This window comes from Physeter macrocephalus, chromosome 17, assembly GCF_002837175.3.
Source record: "Physeter macrocephalus isolate SW-GA chromosome 17, ASM283717v5, whole genome shotgun sequence".
NCBI classification, from domain to species: domain Eukaryota; kingdom Metazoa; phylum Chordata; class Mammalia; order Artiodactyla; family Physeteridae; genus Physeter; species Physeter macrocephalus.
The window spans coordinates 17,810,566-17,830,004 of record NC_041230.1 but is presented as its reverse complement, the minus strand read 5'-3'; the positions used below and the strand labels follow the sequence as shown (position 1 = coordinate 17,830,004).

At 55.9% G+C, this 19,439-nt stretch overlaps 1 protein-coding gene across 2 annotated transcripts in view; it reads left to right on the top strand.

Moving 5' to 3' along the window:
* Positions 1-1,409: 1,409 nt before the first annotated feature.
* Positions 1,410-19,439, top strand: part of VSTM2B (V-set and transmembrane domain containing 2B) — a 26,375-nt gene continuing 8,345 nt past the window's right edge. The window contains exons 1-4 of one of the 2 annotated variants that reach the window (XM_024132346.2): positions 1,410-1,898; positions 2,460-2,644; positions 3,795-3,824; positions 5,338-5,809. In XM_024132346.2, coding sequence (XP_023988114.1) covers positions 1,817-1,898; positions 2,460-2,644; positions 3,795-3,824; positions 5,338-5,809 — 769 coding nt within the window. In that variant the 5' untranslated portion in view covers positions 1,410-1,816. Of the gene's footprint in view, positions 2,645-3,794; positions 3,825-5,337; positions 5,810-19,439 lie in introns of both variants that reach the window. The other variant, XM_024132345.2, reaches the window with a different exon arrangement.

Here is a 19,439-nt window from a genome sequence, read left to right as displayed (position 1 = left end):
TGCTGGTAAGTATTTGCCCAGTCGTTTTCCTTCTCCTTAGTTCTTGGGGAGCCCTCTGGCAGAGCCTCCAGGAAGGTTAGTGAGCAGGGATAGCAGCCTCGTGAATCTGCAGGGGCTCCTCTCACCCCAACCTTAGGTCAGAGCTAAGAGGTTAGAGACCAAGGATAGCGACAGAGATACTGAAATCTACGGACTAGGGTCTCCCTTGAGGCAGGGAAGCAAGAGAGAGCCAAGCCGAGGTGTGGGAGTCGCCCCTACAGCAGGGTGCCCCTCCAAACCACAAGCCCGCCCCGTGTTTCCCTTTGGGGACCAGACTGCACCCCCGCAGAGGGCTGAGGAGGGGGAAGGCTCCGGGTGAAAGCTGTGAGAGGTACGGGTTGCGGGGGGATGCGAAGCCGGGGGATGGGCTCCGGAACGCGGCTGTGGACCCGACCTTTGCCTCCTGCCTCTTCGGGATACCCCCCTGCAACTGGTAAAGCGAGGGCCGCGACCCGCGAAGAACAAGTGGGGACGCAGGGGCCAGCGATCAAGGTGCAGGAACCCCACCCCCGCCCGGAAACCTCCGGGGCCTTGAGTCGTGCCGGGCGCTCCCCCACGCCACCCCACCCCCGCCGCCTCTGCCGTCACTCACGGCTGCTGCTCTCTGGCTCGCTCTTGCGCTCTCCGCGCCACTGGCACCTGCTCGCCGGGCGCTCTGCGCTCACTTCTCGCTCGCACACTGCAGACTCCCGGCGCTGCCGCCGTCACCCAGCCTCGTCCCCGACCCAGCACAGCGCTCCGCCCTTCTCCCGGGCCCACGGCGCCCACCCACCCGCCATGGCCTGGGCCTGGGACAAAGAGCGGGGCAGCTTATTGCCCAAACCGGGGTAAGAAGTTGAGGGCGGGGGTCTGCGGAGAGGGCCTCGGGACCCGCGGGGCGCAGGGATAAGCGGCCGTCTCCGGCTCTGGAGGCTGGAAAGGAGCAAGGGAGAGTTTTGGTGGGAGGCCCCCCAGCCAAAGCGGTTGCGGGGCGCAGCTGCGCTCCAACCAGAGAGACTGTGGTCCCTCCAAGTGACCGGGGTTGGGGGGGCGCGCTCCGGGGCGGGGGCGGTGCCTGCTGTGGAAGGGGAGAGGAGGGGAGGGGAGGGGTGATGCAGCGGTGGAGGTGGCACAGTGCCCAGCCACTGACAGCCCCCTCCCTTTCTCCTTCCCCTCCCCCACTCCTGCCTCTCTCCGGCTCTGGGTCGGCCACGCCGGACCCTCTCTCCCCGGCGCTGCGCTGGGTCGGACGCCAGGTCTGCGCGCCGCGGCTGAGCGCCCACTTGCCTTGCGGAAAGAGCCGAGGAGGGACCGGCGGAGGCGACAGCGGGAGGGCTGGGCGGGAGCCGGAGGAGGTGGCAGTCGGGAGCCAAACCAGAAGGAAACTGAGAGGCAGAAGCTCACGGCTCCGAGGCGCACACTCTCTTGGCCAGGGATGGGTCCCGGGGCGGCCCAGCCCCTGACCGGCCCGCCGGGCAGAGACTGAATTGCAGGTCCCCATCGGTCCAGTGTATAACCAGGGAGAGGGAGGCACGGGCCGATCGCCAGTAGCCTCCCAGCGGGACCTCGCGTTCTGCGCACCCCGAGCAGCGCTCCCAGCCGGAGCCGCGCCGGGTAAGCCGGCGAGGGAGCGGGGCTGATTGGCGGCCGCCGGCGGCCGGGGGAGGGGGCGCCGCGCGGGACCATGGCAGGCTCGGAGGCGTCCTAGCCCGAGCCCGAGCCGGATCCGAGCCCGAGCTGCCGCCACAGCCGCCTCTCCGCGCCCGCGCTCCCGTCGCCGCCGCGCCCCCTGCGGGAGATGGAACAGAGGAACCGGCTCGGTGCCCCCGGATACCTGCCGCCGTTGTTGCTGCACGCCCTGCTGCTCTTCGTGGCCGACGGTGAGCGCGGGAACTTTGCTGCCGCTGGGGGCTCGGGGGTCCTTGCCGGGGCCGCCAGAGCCAGCCTGCCCTGGTCGCCGAGGAGGAGGAGGAGGAGGAGGAAGAGAAGGGGAAGGCTTCACGGTCTCCAGCAATCCCGGTGTGCAGCCCGGGCCCGGCGGGGTAGCGGGTGGAGAGAGGCGAAGGGTCGCCGCATCGCTGGCGCCCGCGCCCAGGTCGTTCGGAGCCGGACCGGGGCTCCAACTGCGGACAGGCGGCTTGCGGGGTGCCGGGAATTGGCGCGCCCCAGCCTGGCTCTGGTAGTGCGGCCAGGCGCGGGGAAGAAGCGTAAGCCGCCCCTTCTGCCCCTCGCAATCTGGAGGGAAGCGGCCTGCAGCGGTAGCCGGTCTCCCCTGCGGCCCGGCAGCTGCTCGACCGAACTTTGCCAGCGCCTGGGCCACACGAGTAGCTGGGGGGTGGGAAGCACACGGCCAAGCGAGCCGGGGACCGACAGTCTCGCCTGGGGTTGCCCCAGGCCTCCGCCCCACAGCTGGTCACGCCTCTCTCTTCCCCCGCCCCCAGCTACATTTACTGAAGTCCCCAAAGATGTGACAGTACGGGAGGGAGACGACATCGAAATGCCCTGCGCATTCCGAGCTAGCGGAGCCACCTCGTATTCGCTGGAGATTCAGTGGTGGTACCTCAAGGAGCCGCCCCGGGAGCTGCTGCACGAGCTGGCGCTTAGCGTGCCCGGCGCCCGGAGCAAGGTAACCGACCGCCCACGCGGCGCCAGTGCTCACCCGGCTCGTGTCGGGCGGCTGGGGTAACCCGGGCGAGGAATGCAGGGCGCCGCCCTGTGGTGCAACCCATTTCCTACCCTCCCCATGCCCACAGCACCTTCAACAGCAGCATTTGTTACCCCCACATCCTGTTAATGCACTTCCTTCGCCGGAAACCTCCCCGAACTCCACGCCTAGCCTCTAAGAAGCCGCACCTCATCCAGTTCGCCTGCTCTTGCTGGCTGCGGGCCCAGAGGCTGATGGGTGCTGGGTGTTGAAAGAAGACCCCTTGCTGGGGCCGGGCTTTCCCTGCCCTCTGCCACTTTGAGGTCCCCAGGGCACAGGGCCAAGGAGTTAAACTCCTCTGGGCTGCGTTCCAGAGGCCGGCAGAGCACGGTGTACAGGTTATCCCTCCAGCCCCCGCAGGATCAGAGGGACTTCCCCCCTGCCCATCTGCCTCTTAAACCACAGTCTCTAGCACTGGCGCTCTCTCTCTCTCTCTCTCTCTCTCTCTCTCTCTCTCTCTCTCTCTATATATATATATATATATATATATATATATACCACTTAAGAAATGGCTAATTCGTTTTCTTTCACTGAGACGCAGATGCAGACTTATCCACACGACCGCATAAAGGGAGCACACACACACACACACACACACACACACACACACACACACACACACACACACCACCTACCTACCCTCTACCCAGAGTCCCACCCTTAGTTACTGCTCACGTCTCCCACTGGGTCCTGTCCAGATACACCGGCCCCTCCATCCAGCTTTTCAAGGGGTTGAGAGAAACACGGCAGGGAATGAGGATGCTCCTCCGGAGGGAAATTGGCCTTTCTTCCCACTGGGTGGCAATCCAGCCTCCCCTCTTTGGCAGGCAGGTGTGCTAGGGCAGCCCCTCCTTGGCCGGGCGCCATGCTAGCTGCAAGCCCTTCTTCCTTCGGGGTAAAACTCCTGAAAATCCTGATGTCCTTTGTGCCCTCAGCTGTGGCTACCTCCCGAGCAGTTTCGGACTGGAGTCCCAGTCCGCTTGCGGAGGATCCTCTTGCAGGAGGCTCATCTGAGTTCCCTGAGCCTGAAGGCCGACAGCCTAATATCTCTCTCTCCCTCTTTGCATTTTAGGTAACAAATAAGGATGCAACCAAAATCAGCGTAAGTGTGGAGCCCAGCGCGGGCCGCGGGAGACCCCTTCTGGCCGCTTTGCGCCCCGCAGCTTCCTCCCTTTTAGAAAGGCTCAGCCGCCGTGCGGTGTAGGGCCCTGCTGGCAGCTTTGCATTGTCGGCTGCTTGGCGTGTCAGGGAGCCGTCTGTCACCGGTAGCGGATAGGGTTCTCTTTCGTGTAAATCAAGGGTCCCAGGCCTGAATCTCCTTCCTCCTCTGTACAGTCACCTGTAAAACTCTCCTTCAGTCTCCTTGCCCTAGCCGCGACCGGTGCTCAGGCTTGTGGTCCCCACTCGTGCCCCGCACACACCCGGCGCCCAGGCGGCGCCCTCCTCTGCAGCCCTCTCCTCCGCCTGGGTTGCGGGTCGCGGTGCCGGGTGTTGTGGGCTGGCTTGGGGAGTTGTGGTAGGGGGAGGAGTCTTGCCAGTGTTGGGGAGGAGACGTGCCCAAGCTTTCCCAGCTGGAGCGTGGAAGTATCAGGGCCTGGAGACGACCAGGTCTTATGCTCGGTTGAGAGGTGACGGTTCTCTGGGAGCTCGGTGAGGGCTACAAAGCTGTTGCTCCCCAGAGTCTCCACCAGGCCGCAGGGAGATGAGCTTTGTCCGGAGCTTCATGTTGCCGCGGAGAGGCAAGTTCATAAGTAGCAGGGACTGAGTGGGTCCGGCAGCAGCCTCTGCATCACCTGCCTCCTTGGGAGGGCGGAGGGTTAGCTGAGAAGGGCTGGAGCCGGGAGCAGGTATATATGCGCACTCTGAGGGCAAGGCGGCTTTCCTACAGACACCACCCCGGTCCACCGGATTCTAGAATTAAGGAACGTTAGTGCGAGTAGATGTGGAGGACCGGACATAAGGCCATGCTTCACAGTGGATGCGGGGCCGAGCCTGAGGTTTCTCCAAGGTGCCAGAGGGAGGAAGAAGGGGTGGGTTCTGCGGCTCTGAAGCGAAAGCTATGGGAAGATGCGAAGGTAGGTTTGTATGAGCAGTGGGTGCAACCTGAGGCACTCCTTTACGATATGGGGCAGCTTGGGGCTTCCCTGGTGGCGCAGTGGTTGAGAGTCCGCCTGCCGATGCAGGGGACGCGGGGTTGTGCCCCGGTCCGGGAAGATCCCACATGCCGCGGAGCGGCTAGGCCCGTGAGCCATGGCCGCTGAGCCTGCGCGTCCGGAGCCTGTGCTCCGCAGCGGGAGAGGCCACAGCAGTGAGAGGCCCGCGTACCGCAAAAAAAAAAAAAAAAAAAAAGATATGGGGCAGCTGGAGACACGATGCAATGGGCAGGGCCACCCAGGGTCCACTCAGAGTTGGGAGCGCCATACCACTGGGGAGCCACGGGGGGTGAAGGAAACCTGAATCGTGAGTGATGGGCAGAGCCGGGTCTGAAAAGTGTTGGGGTGCTGTGGCCTGGGAGCGCCCTGCCGGGCTGGGCGCAGCTGCACTACGCTGGCCAGGAGCTCGGATTGCGGGCCTGTCCATCCCGGCCTCTGACCCCAGTCCCCGCTCTCTTGCAGACCGTGCGCGTCCAGGGCAATGACATCTCACACCGGCTGCGGCTGTCGGCCGTGCGGCGTCAGGACGAGGGCGTCTACGAGTGCCGCGTGTCGGACTACGGCGACGACGACACGCAGGAACACAAGGCCCAGGCGCTGCTGCGCGTGCTCTCGCGCTTCGCGCCGCCCAACATGCAGGCCGCCGAAGCCGTGTCCCACATTCAGAGCAGCGGCCCGCGTCGCCACGGTCCCGCCAGCGCCGCCAATGCCAACAACGTCGGCGCCGCGGGCCGCGCCACCTCGGAGTCCGGCCATGGCGACAAGAGCCCGCCTCCCGGGAGCCCTACCGCCGCTCCGGGTCCCGGAGTCCCCGAGGCCGCCGCCAACTCCGCGGCCCACGCAGCCGCCACCACCGTCGCGGCCGCGACCGCTGCTTCGTCAGCGTCGCCGCCACCCCGTGAGGCGGTCCTTCTGCGCCAGAGGCACGGCTCGGGTAAGGGCGGCGCCGCCGAGAGGGCGCGCTTGCGCGGGGGTGGCTCTCGCCGGAGGGGCGGTCCAGCTCGGGTCGTTTGCGGATGCAGAGTCGTTGGTGGTTCATCTGGGTGCGCCTGGGAGCGTTTTCCGCAGCCTCGCTTCTGCGCTCTTCCTGCTGTTTTCCTGTCTTCACTGTTGGCCGCTAGGAGCATTCAGGACGTGTGTTTATGAGTGTGCGGGCTGCCCAGCCGGCGACTTCCCGCTACACACGGGCTGGAGAGAGGGGAGCCCTCCTCGCGTTGGGAGAACTGAACCCTGCGGGCTGCACTCCGACGGCGGTGGGCCTTCTTTTCTCCCGGAACCCTTAGCGCCCAAAGGGTGGGCACTAGCACCCAGTCTAGAGTGAGAGGAGGTGGTTACAACTCAGGTCTTGTAAGTCTGGCTGCTGCCTGACTGGACTGAACGGACAGACTTTGTTCAAGCCAACACGGGTGGCCTGGCTGTATAGGCTCTGCTCTCCTTGGCTACCTCCAGGCTGGTCCTAGACACAAGCTCTGCTATAAATCGCCACTCCAGTCTGCTTTAGGCCCTCGTGGTGGGGGGTTGGGGGTGAGGATGGAGCCCTACTATTGTTAGAAGGGCACGCAGAGGTTAAGGCCTGCTCTCCTAGGGAGCTGAGTGGGTTGGGGGAAGGGGAAGGGGAAGGGAGTGATGGTGAGAAGGGAGTCAGAGAACAGAGAGTAAGGACAATGGACTGACTGCAGAGCAGGCAGCTCTGGAGAAGGAGGGGCTGCTTAGCAGTGGTGGGGTTTTATGGAGGGTGGAAGGGCCTACTGCCCAATGTGCCCTTCCTCCCAAGGCGTCCCCCACTCCCAACTCAAAGATGAGGCCTCAGAGGTGAGCTCAGCCCCAGTGCTCACTCTCTGTGTCTGACTTTAGGCTCATCGCTCCCTCTCAGTCTTGTTTGATGCATAGTCCCATAGAGAGCATCTCTACTGTCCTTGCATCACTGGGAGGCTGGGCTCTGGGACAGTCGTATATAAACCTACTGGGGGCAGCACACTGTCATGCCCTACTCTCATGGTTCTTAAAGTGCAGACCACCTGCCACCAGCATCAGCACTTTATAAGGATGCAGGCTCCTGGGCTCTCCTGCTGAATCCGAGGAGACAGGCATCCTAGCCTCTCTCCCTGGCTGATTCTTAAGCCTTCAAGCAGTTCAGACCCTGCCAGGTGTCTTCCACATCAGTTCAGTTGTTTCTCACTAAGTTATACTCCCTGTGGGAGCTTCTCCATGTGGCTGAGACTGCTGGCTACATCTGGAGACCTCATCCCTCTTAGGCTCCACATGGCTACCCACAAGACCTTCCCCCAGACTGTGGGGGAAGGTGGGTCAGCTGGGAACCTGTGGAGGTCCTCTCCCCAAACTCCCCCACCTGTCTTGGAGCTTTCCCCCATATTAGTTTAAGATAATACCAGTTGATGTGCAAAACCTCAAAATGCCAGAGGCTTAACACAATTCAAATGTATTATCTCTGGTTTACATCACTGGGGGTGGGGGAGGGGTGGGAGGAGTGGCTCTGATCCATGCAGTCATTCAGGGACTCAGGCTGACAGAAACTCTACCATCTTTAAGAGGCGGCTTCCAAGCTCACTCTGGGCATCAACATACAGCCCACAAACAAGGGAAAAGAGAATGGAAGCAGCCCTTCTCAACCCAGTTCCCTGAGCAAACCAAGCCCTAGGTCTCTAAGGCACACATTGCATGTGATTAATTGACTTCTTTCTTATGCATTTAGAATGGATCTAGTGATATGTCATTCTTGTAAGTTTGAGAAAATGGCCACTCAGATCATTTTGGTAGGGCTTAATTCTCTCCGAGAAAAGCTGATATGGAGAATGGCAAAGGAAGTTTTTAAAGGCCAGGCCTAGAAGTGGTAAATGTTAATTCCACCCTCATCCATTGGCCAGAGCTCAGTCAGATTGTTCAACAGATGCAAGGCAGGCTAAGAAAATGTCCTCGGCTTGGCAACTGTTATCCAGCCTCATCTCTTCAGGGTGGAAGAGGAGCCTGAATCATGGGGCATGTAGCCATCTCTGACTAGCACACAGTACGTATACTGGAAAAGCGCTTACTTGCAGGGTGACTGGCTTAGTTGATGAAGAAAACACCCTTCTGCCCCATCCCCCTGGGCACTAGCAAGTAAACATGTGTGTCTTGAGCTGGAATATTCCTCTGGGATATCCCATAGACCGTGAGTAGAGCGGCAAAGCAGAGGATTTGGAAGGCCAGAAGCCCATATATACATTGTGCCTCCTTCATTTACTGGCTGTGTGACTTTAGGCAAGTGGCTTACCATCTCTGAAAGTACTTCTTTCAGAAATACTTTAGTAATCCCTGACCTCAGAGGGAACTCAGAATGGAAATTGCTGTATAAAGTTCATTATTATCACCAAGGCCATTATCTGCTCTGGTCAAAGAGGAGAGGTTGAGGGAGATGAAGCTGAGTGGCTGGTGGTTGGCAAGCTGTGGAGGGCCTTGAATGCTGAGTGGAGCAACAGGGATCGTTAAAGCCTTTGGTCAAGGAAGCGCTATGTGAAAAGAGATCATTCCTGCTTGAATCTCCCTTGCCCACTGGCCAGAGCCTGACCGCCTGAGCCTAACCAAGGCTAACCTGACTATGCCTGCCATGGCTGGTCAGATGTCCAGTCTCTGGGCTCGACCACAGGGAGGCTCCACGGTAACTCATCGCTATAGCAGGAACCCAGCCATGGAAGGTGGCATGGACAGTGCCCTTCTTTCTGGAAGGTCCTCAGGTTAACCCAGTTCTGATGGCACCTGCCAGCCATAGGACAGCATATTAATGCCTACATGGATAAGGGCAGCAGCCCAGGCAGGGGACTCCTCTGCCCTCCCTGGAGTGGGAAGGAGTGTTCATTTCCCTCCAGAAAGCACAGCCAGCTGGGCTCCCACCAGGGCTGACAGGGCAGCACAACTAGGATAGGGGTATGGTGGCTCCTAAGGTCTCTGTTGCCCCAAAACCATTGCTAGCTCCTGAACAGGCCAGTAACCATGCAGACATATCTCAGAAAGAACCCCAAATTTCTCTCCATCTCCAGTTTGGAAGGCCAGTAAGGTGGGGCCTTCAGCTGGAAGACCAAAAGGCTTGTAACCTCCACTCTCCAGGTGAGCTCTTGGGAGTATCATTGTGCTGTGGGCCCCTCTGTGTCCCACTGTGGGCATGGAGAAGTGGATTAGAGGACTTCTAATCCACAAACATACCTGAGTGGCTTGATCCCAAGGAGGGACCCATACCATCTTAAGTGCCCCATCTCGCCTCACCACTCAAGGCTGCCAAGCCTGTGGGCTGTGCACAGAATGAAGACTGCAGACTGTGTTATGAGTCACAGCATTAGTAACCTTTCTATAGGGCTGTGTTGTTGAGCAGTGCTTGGGCCTCCCCAGCCTCCCTGGGATGCAGCCGGCCAGCCAGTCACTCAGAGCCACCACCAGCGTGAGTCAGAAAGGGAGCTCTAGGAGGTGACCTCAGTCTTGCTCCCCACTTGGCAGCTTAGAGGGGAGGGGACGAGGAAGGACTATTGCCACTTGGTTACCAGGCAAGGGTGTCTGCAGAGTATAGCAGTGAGGATGCTGGCAAAGCAGATGGCACACTCAAGCAGAGTCATAGAGGAGAGGCAGCGAGAGTATTTTTTAAAGGTGTGAACAAGGTTAGGACAGCCAAGGATGAAAATTGGTCCCTAGAGCTAGTAACACTGAGAGCCACTGGCCTAAAAGGGCCTGAAAGGGGCAAGGGGAGGGAAAATTAGCAGAACCCAGAGAGGTTAGCTGGACGGAGAGGCCTCCCTGAAAGAGCTGAGGCCTTGGGAGAGGGACACAGCCAACCCACAGTAGCCCAGCAAGAACCTTGCTCTTCTCCTGCCCTCCAGTTCCCTGTCAGGGCCTCCCATTGGCCAAACCTTCCTGGGCACGGAGGGTAAGGGTACCAGGTGATGCAGGCTATACAGGCCAGCTTCCAGGGCCTCAAAGCAGAGTGGAGAAAGCCGACGGGTGGATCTGGAGGGACAAAGGGAATAACCCAGCTCTCAAGGGAGGAAGATGAATTCTGCCCCACCCCAACTCCAAGACAAACCCAGAGCTGAGTTTCTAATTAAAGAGGTCACATAAGGCCTGGGTTGAGTGGATACACTAGCTGTTTCAGATTGGCAACCTCAGAGATGGTCCCAGCCCACCTCCCCAGACAGTCACCTGTTAAGCAATTGCTCCTGGGAGAAAGTCAGAAGCCCCAGACAACACTGTGTTGCTGTGTTTTTTAAGCAAGCCTCTTTACTAACGCTAGGAAAGGGATGAGGGTACTTACTCAGAACTTCATACTTTAGCTACTGCACAACCAGGCCAGAAAAGCCTTCCTATGCTCCATACATGCCCAATGTAGCCAAATACATATTTGCACTAAAAGTTTATATGCAAAACTCATTCATTTCACATCTCATTTGTCAAAATACATTTTGATATTTGTGCTTAAAAATAACATGGGCTAGATTAGCACAGCAGAGCCAGCACAGGAGATTGGGCTCCTTCTTAGCCATGTTCATAAATCTGACTCCTAATTAATCTGAACACTGAAAATATTTCATGAACACTTTGTTGCTGGCTGCCATTTCCAGAAAAAAAAAGAAAGAAAGAAAGAGAGGGAAAGAAAGAGAGAAAACAAAACGGTATCTTCCAGATAAACCCTTCTAGCTGGAAAGTTGCCACAGTGAAGCCAAGTGTGGCCTTAATAGAATACAGTTTGCAACTGAAATGGCTTGTATGTTGGCCAGAGGTTCCCCTCTGCAGGGACCTGGGGATCAGCTCTGTGGCGTGTGAACCTCTAATTAGCCTTGGGGCTCCGGCTTCGAGAAGAGCCACCATGGCCCCTACAGAGAACCAGCTGGATGTGGCAAACTGCTGCCTTGTGCCCACACAGAGAACTGGCTCTCAATATTTCAATTAATAATGAGAGAAAGACAACCAAGGCCATATAGGTGTGACGGCTTTAGAGAAACTGTTACTGCTGGGAGCCATCAAGAGGAGCATCCTTGGGTGTGGCCATGGCAACCGTAAACCAGGGGGACTGTGGATAAGGTGAAGGCACTTACTCTCGACCCATGCTCCTGGTGGATGACAAAGCTGGCAGAAGCAATGCCAGCATGACCAGGGAGAATCTCCTTGCAGTGGGGAGAATCTCCAACTAGGCCAGCAAGCCAGGTGGCAGTCACCTGGTCTTCCCATCTCCCTAGGCCCACAAGGACCTGAAAACCATCATCTTAAATAAACAATCCACTCTTCCCTCAAGCTCTGATGTGACACAAGGATCATAATTAAAGAGAAAATAAATCTGGCAAAAGTTGTCCCAGAGAAGAGAAAGTGAGGCTTTCTGAGCATCCTGAAAGAGAAAATTAAAGGATTTCATAAAGGAAATGTCTGAGCCTCACAGCTGACAGGAGGCACCCACATCAGTGGCAGACGTTTGTGATTATCAACTACATGGCGTCCTCTCCCTCATCAGCCAGTCCCATGGCTGCCATGAGCAGGAACCAGTGATGGCAGCCACAGACTCAGCTCAGGGCATCAAGGGCACCCATGGAACTCCAGGACAAAGCTGTCTGTGTCAGTGGAAGTCCTGAGGGAGGATAGCCCCAATCCAGCTGAGGCAATCAGAGGAGGCCTCCTGTAGGCAGTGTGTGATTTCAGGCTTGAAAGAGGCTCCTGGGGCTTTGTCCTCCTGCTTAGGTCAGTCCTGGGGAAGTTTCCGGAGGCCTCTCTTTTCCTCCCCACTCTGTGCCCCATGGATTGAGAAAGTCACACCAAATGGAAGGGCCTTTGTCCATCACTGAGCAGTGAGTCGGCTCACTGTGCAGCTGTTCTCTCAGCATCAGGGAGACCCCAAATTAAGGATGAAACAGCTGCACTAAGGACTGTAATAATGATAAATAATACTTGCCTTTCACTGAGTACCTAGTGTATGCCACACACACATCTCACTGATGTCCCCCCTTTCTGCAGTTCCCCATGACTCTTTCTGCCCCAGTTCATCCAACAGTCCCCTCCCCAGAGCCCAGACCCTTTCCTCAGCCAGGGTGGCATCCCCACGGGAAGGGCCGAGAGCCAGGCTTTCTAAATGTCACTGGGAGCCGAACCCACCAAGGAGCGTCTCATTAAATATGTCAGGCACACATTTTAAAAGCTCTGAATATTAAGGATTCCCCAAGCATCCATGGGAATAAATGAGGTCAAGAGCTTTTGTAATATGATATTGATTACTTCTGCCCCATGTGAACAGAGGCAAGGGCTTGGCTGTGGTCTATACCTCTAAGCTTTACGGCAGATGCCGACTTGGTCTTAAGACACCTTTGCAACACAAGAAGAAAAAAAACTATCATCTTTTCTATTCCCCCATGCTTTGCTGACTGTTACTAGGCATCTCTTGGAAACTCCAAAGCAGTGAGAAGCTTCACTTTGTCTTATGTAAGGGCTGCAGGAGAGTTTAAGATTACAAGGAAACAGGCCCAGCACCTGCAACGGCTGATTCCTACCTTTTCCTTACGAAGGATGACAAACCTCCTCCCCTAGGATGTAGCTTCTAGGGGAAACAGCCTGCTTGTTGGTGCTTTTGGTGTTCTCAGGGAAGCTGTGCTATAAATACAACATGGATTACCCAGTTCGGCCTCCTCTGGGTTAGGGTTTAGCTGCCGTTGAACAGAGAGCCGTGCAAGCAGCTGCAAGGGGTGCCGAGCAGCAGTGAGGGCATGAGGCCGGCCGGGCCCTCACTCGGGCCTCCTCTCACGCCACACCCTCCATGAGACAGCCCTTGAGAGGCAGGCCTTGTGAAGCCTTGTCCCTGCCTTGGCAATCCTGGGTGAGGCCATTTCTAGAAAGTACTGGTTGTTCCATTCCATCATTACCACCCCCCAGGCTGAAATATCAAAGCTACGCTGGACTGGCTTCTGGTCTTTGTGGTTCAAGGAGAGTGTTTTGGGGGCCCCACCATTCACCCACTCAACCACGCCCTCGGGCTCTGCTCCATCCATCTCAGAAGTGACCACCCTTCCAGAGGGCTACTCATGTGTGAAGGCCAGCTGTGAACAGGGCACCTCCCGAGTGCACCCAGCTGGACACCCAGCACTGTTAAGGGGGGAGACCATGGTCAGTCAGGGCCTACACAAGATCTCTTAAAGGAGCTGCCCATTATGGTGGAAAAAACAAAACAAACCTGAGAGAGACTGACAACAGTTCAGGAGAAAGTGTTACCACTTTTCCAACCACTTAATTCTTCCTCTGCATTTCACACATTCAGCTAGCTGGCTAGTAGGCAAACCAGGGTTGAATGTCACCCAATCTCCCTATTTCTAGGACTTACAGAGCTCCAGCCACCCAGCAGTCACAGTACATGCCTCATTCTCTCACCCTTCATAAGTACTGTGCTTCTCATTTTCCACGTGAATCCAGCTGCTTGCATTCGAATCCTGATCCAACGCTTCCTGCCTCCCACGTGCAAGTTCTCACGTCTGTTAGCACCTGGATGGCACCAGTGCCCCATGCCGGAAGGCGAGGGGCAGGATCAGAGGAGATAATCCACAGAAAGAGTGGAGCTTAACACAGGGCCTGGCACCTAGAAAATGCTCAGTAGATGCTGATTCTTATTATCAGCATTATTCGTGGGAATGGCACTGACTGTCCAGGGTCGTTTCATGAGGCCTGGGGGCTGGCCTGGGGGCTCCGATCTTGAGACTTCGCTCTGAGACGTGTCTCCCTCCGTGAACTGTGCATGTCATGGGGCTGAAGGTAAGGAGAGGAGTTGATGGAGCTTCAGAACAGAAAATGCCCTCAGATTGCCAGTGGCTCAGTGAGATGCTATTTTTGTCCTTTCTCTCTCCGTGCCATTTGGAGGGGGGAGGAAAGGAAATGGGGATGATGCCACGTCCTCATCCTTGTCTGGTTGCGGCTATTTTGCATGAGTCAGGAGCTCCTTGGTGAGCAAGGACAGGTTCACTATGGTTCCTCGTGTCCCACCTGCACATTGCACCATCACATCTGTGCACCTGGCCTCCTAGTGACGGTCAAGCAGCCAAAGAGCCTCCAGGGCCGGCCTAAGTGGAGAGGAGGTGCCCAGTGTCCTCCTCACTGGGACTCTTACCACAGGAGATGGAGCCACTTGTGTGGGGAGGCCGGGTGCCCCGCAGGGATGGACGTGTCAAGTGATGGGGCTCGGGCCACTGTTGCAGGCTCAAGCCTGCACTGTCTTCCACCGCGTACCCTGGCATTTTGTCTTTCATATTCATACCTGCCTGGATCCCTTTGCTGTGGCTCACTGAGCCTGATGACTGCCAATAAAAGTGCTGCTTGGCACCCAGGGACCAATGGGGAGAGGGTAGGATGAAGAGCGGGCTGCATGCAGAACCAGGAGGCCAGGACCCCTTCAAGCCCCACATGAGCCTCCCTCCCACGCAGCACTGCAGGCTCATCAAGAAGGAGGTCTGCCTGCCTTTAACGGGTGGATATAGCCAAAGATCCAGAGCCCCCCACCGCCGCTTCCCCCCCGCCAACACCGCCGCCCTTCGGCTCTCCTCGGGAAAGTGTCAGTTTTCTTTAAGCCAGGAAAGCCCAGCTGCATTGTCAGTCCCCTTACAGTGACTCTTATTACAATTGATTATCACACAAATGCCGCTTAGCCCGGAGAAAAGATCCTTAATAAACCCCCAGGGAGATGGAGCTGACATAGTTCCACAGCTCATTCTGAGCTGGGGTAGGGTTTCCTAGCTAACTATATCTTGTCTGGCTAGGGCCAAGGGGTGGGGCTGCCCAGGGCATCAGGTAGACCCCACCTCTGCCTCAGGGAGGAGCTGATGGCCCAGCAGTGGTGGCCAGACTGAGCAGCATGTACTCTGAGAATGAGCTCAGGGCTCAGCTGGGACACAAAAGGGGCTCAGAAAAGGTGCAGCCAGGGTGGGTTGGTAGTGGGGGATCACTCCACAGAGGGAGGAAGTCTTCCTGACCCTGCAGCCCAAGGGGTCTCATCCATCCTGAGCACTCAGAAGGGCCCCACTGCTCTCTTAGGCCCCCAATGTTTCCCTCCTGTCCTGGAGTCAGTGCCTGACTGAGCATCCCATGCAGACTGATGCCCTGGGAAGGCAGGCCCAATTCTTTCTCATGTCTGTATCCCTACCACCGTTCACTGGGCCTGGCACTGGTTTGTTCAATCATTCATTTACTCGTTCATTCAGAAAATGTCCATTGAGCATCTTATGTGCAAGAAATATGCTAGGCACTGAGAACACAATGTGAATTAGACCAACAAGATCCTGGGAGTCAGAAGAGGGAGAGACAGACATGGATCAAACAGTCACATAGCAAGTAAAAATTTGCAGCTGTTGCTGGCACTCTAAATGAGGGACCCATGGGCTATGGGAACTAAGAATAGGGGAACGTGACCCAGTCAGGAAAGGGTCCCTGAGGGAATGACACTTAAGCCATAATCTGGGAGATGATTAAGAGTTGGCTTGAGAAAGAGAGAGTAGGGCCTTCCAGGAAGAGGGGACAGCATGTGCAAAGATCCTGTGGCAAGGCCTGACAAAGAGTTACTATGGCTAAGGCAGAGAGAGCAAGAAGGGGTGCAGGGGGAAATTAAAGTCAAGAGTAGTTCAGGGGTTAAACCCCATGGAGATGGAAGCTTTGGCTTTTGGCAATGGATGGGGAGCAAGTGGCTGGCAGGGCATGAGGCTTTTTGAAATAGCACCCTAGCTGCAGTTATGGAGAATGGAGAGGTAGGAGCAGGGAGGATGTGGAGAGACCACTTTAGAGCCAGTGATCCAGCCAAGAGATGGCAGGGCTTGGACTAAACGTTTGGATGGATGAGTGACGGCCTGGATGGATGGATGGGTAGCAAAACAAGTATCTGATGAGTGAGTGAAGGGAAGGATGTGTGACTGGATGACTAAGAGGTTGGGGGTGGGTGGGAGGAAGGGTGAATGGACATGTGGATGGATGGATGGATGGAAGGAATGTGTGGGAAAAGGGTGTGACTGGGTGGATGGATGGGTAAATGGGGGATAGAAAGAAGGATGAGTGGAGATGTGCATGAAACACGGATGGGAAGATGAGTGCATGCAGGATGCAAGATGGGCCTTGCAGGAGGAGTGGGGCTGGGGCTGCAGACGTGCCTAGGGTTCTCATTCCCCACACCTGCACTCTGCACACTCAGTCCACGTCCTCGAGGAGGGGGAGGCCACAAGGAGAAAGGTCCCAGGTGGTGGCATGGCACAGACTGGCTAGGCCCAGAATTTCATGCCAGGTTATGCTCCTGCCTGCTGTCCCAGGCCACAGAAAGGACAGGTAGAGCAAGGGGACACAGCCAGTCCCCAGCCTGCCCCGGGTCCCCGAATCCCTCAATCTTCAGAAGGTACCTCTGTCACTCACTGGTGAGGGGCAGGAGCAGGAGACCCCTCCTTCTGCTGGACACCGGGCACTCTGGTGGATGTAGCCTGGCCAAGACTTGATGATTATTGCCCATATAAAAGTTAATATAGATATATTTTTTCAAGCATTTAAAAAATCAACTCTCCAGGTGGGCAGATGACTAACTGTATTCACGTTAAAGACTAATGGAACAAAAAATACACAAGGCAATAATTCATAATGCATTCTATTCTACAGAGTCATATTTTAATGCGTGACATATCCTGGGCAGCTCCTCTGTGCTAATTTTATTTAATGAGCACATGTTATAGAATTTTCAGAGCACTATCCCTAGGCAATTAAAATGTGTTAACCTTTTCAGTTAAATTGTGTTTCTGAAGAAAAGTCCTCCGTGTGAAACAGAAAGAAATATCCCGGTGTCACCGAGGTGGAATCTAGAGGAAGGAACTGCTGTTGTGTCCTTGCTGCGCTGACCTCAGGGACCTGCAGTCCTTCTCCCCTAGCCTTGGGCCTCCAGTCTGTCATTCCTGCTTTTTCTTGGCCAGGCCCAGCTCCACTGAGTGGGACAAGGGAGACTGAGGCCTGGACCCACACAGAGAGAAGCCTTCACTGAGCAGGCATTAATTGAGTGTTCACTGTTTGCCTGACCTGGGGAATTTGGGGCACACTCTGCCTCGAGGGACATAAAGGCTATGGAGGGAACAAGTGGGATTTAAACAGGGCTGCAATGCCCCAAAGAGGGGAAGGGAACCACTCACTTGAAGCCCTGACAGGTCTCCCTTTCCCCATCTGTGTAATGGGCACACCAGCACTCCGGCATCTACAAGTCCATGAGTTTTAGGTCTGGAAGGGGCCCTGGAGAATCTCTAATGAGTGGTTCCCAAACTTTGTTCCTTGGAACCCTGGGCCCCCAGCCCTACCTCCAGCTTCAACCAGAGCAGTTCTGCCTCAAATTATTTTTTTTTTGGTAGGGGGTGTTGTGTGGTTTTTTTTCCACACCGCCCGGCATGTGGGATCTTAATTCCTCAACCAGGGATCGAGCCCACACCCCCTGTACTGGAAGCACAGAGTCTTAATCACTGGACCACCAGGGAAGTTCCCCCTCTAATGGTTTTAAATATTGGGGTTCTATGCAGCATTTAGCTTGAAAAAGGAATTCCACTGCGTTAAAAGATTTTAAAACAACTGATTTAGTCCAAATATTTATATATATATATATATATACACATATATATACACATACATGCAAATATATAAATTATACAAAATATACAAATACATTTTTATATTTTTATGTATATAATTTTTTTTCTCCTAAGGGAAAAATTTGAAGCGGTTTATAAAGCTGCACATGACATAATAGGACAAAAATTATTTAATTAAGAAATTGGAATAAAGGGAAAATGGTGAAATTCATTTGAGAAAAGGTAGACAAAGAGATGTGTGCACACAGACTTGAGCAGTTGAAAGGTCAGATAGCGATGGGCCTCCAGCCCCAGCGTGTATTTGAAGATACAGCTTGTGTTTAAGATGACAAACATGAAGCATCTGGCCGATGCCTGGCGCACATCATGCCTGCTTTGACTGCTGGGGGCATCTAAGAAAGACTCCCATTCATTCGTTCAACAAATACTTTGTGAGCACTGCAGGTGTGGGCAGGGTGCTAGGCGATGATGGGTCTACCCACTGGCAGAGGAGATAGGGGTCGAAAGGTAAACCGCAGTGGCCGCCCAAACACAGCCCAGCGTAAATGTGACTTGCTCCGGAGCCCATGGGACAAAGGGAGCCTCCAGCAGGGCCAAGGAAGACGTGGTGTCTGAGGGAGCCCCATGGAGGGGAGGGACAGGTGGTGAATGAGAGGACAGGGGGTAAGCAGTGTGGAAGGATGCTGGACCCGGAAGGGAGAAGTAAGGGTGCAGGGGGCCTGAGGAGGGGCCCAGTGAAGAATTAGGTCTTCAGCCTAGATGAAGCCTCTAGGGGTTTGGCAGGGTGGGGGTACTATGTGTACTTTGCATTTGAAAAGGGCACTCTGGCCTCTGGCTAGGCAGTTGCCTGCTAGTTGGGTTAGTGGCTGTGGAGAGGCCAGCCAGGAGTACTGCGCTGCCCACCTGAGCGCTGATGTGGTAAGAGGGAGGGTTAAAGGACCAGGGCAGGGGTGGGCCTGGGGCAATGTGAGTCGGGGGTGAGAAGCCGACAGATTAAGAGCTGTCTTGGAGGTCACCTTGTGGGTGTCTCTGGGCTGAGCCGCGGAGGATGGGTGGGTTCTGGGCAGGAGGGAAAAGGAAAGGGCTGTCTATCAGCACCAACAAAGGCCTGGGGGGCAGGAAAGTGAGGGCACCTGTGGCCTCTGTGCAGCAGCCCAGTTTGCCTGGAGCTTGGGGCACCGGAGGCAAGTGTGGGGAGGCAGGTGAGGCAGAACTTTCCCCGAGGGTAGGGTCAGGAAGGCGTCCTGGACTTGATTCGAAAATACCAGGGAGTAAACTAGAGATAACTCCTCTACTGCCTACCAGCTGTGCAACCTTAGGCAAGTTACTTTACCTCTCTGTCTCACCTGTGGAAGGGCTTAGTGGTTCCTACCTCCCAAAGCCTCCTGAGAGGCTTTAAAGGAAAGAATTCTCTTTCCTTTAAAGGAAAGAATTCTCTTGGAACCAAGAACCACAGGCCTATTTGCATCCCGCAGCCTCAAAGTTTAAAGAATATGAATGGGTAGGTGGGATATCCTCCCCTGAAGACAAGGCCCAGAACTGAGAGAGACCCCCCACCATCCCTGCCTGGGAAGTACCCTGATACTGTGGTCAGGGCTGCCCCTGGCCCTGCAGACAACAGCCGCCTTAACCGTAGGGAAAGGCCTGTTAACCATTTCATTAAGCGGCACCATAAAGGATCATCTGGGGCAAGACTTCATTTCAAAAGAATTAAGAAGCTGGAAAGGAGCTAGCAACAAAGTTGACCACATTAAAAAGCCATTATAGGGCTTCCCTGGTGGCGCAGTGGTTGCGCGTCCGCCTGCCGATGCAGGGGAACCGGGTTTGCGCCCCGGTCTGGGAGGATCCCACATGCCGTGGAGCGGCTGGGCCCGTGAGCCATGGCCGCTGAGCCTGCGCGTCCGGAGCCTGTGCTCCGCAACGGGAGAGGCCACAGCAGAGGGAGGCCCGCATACCACAAAAAAAAAA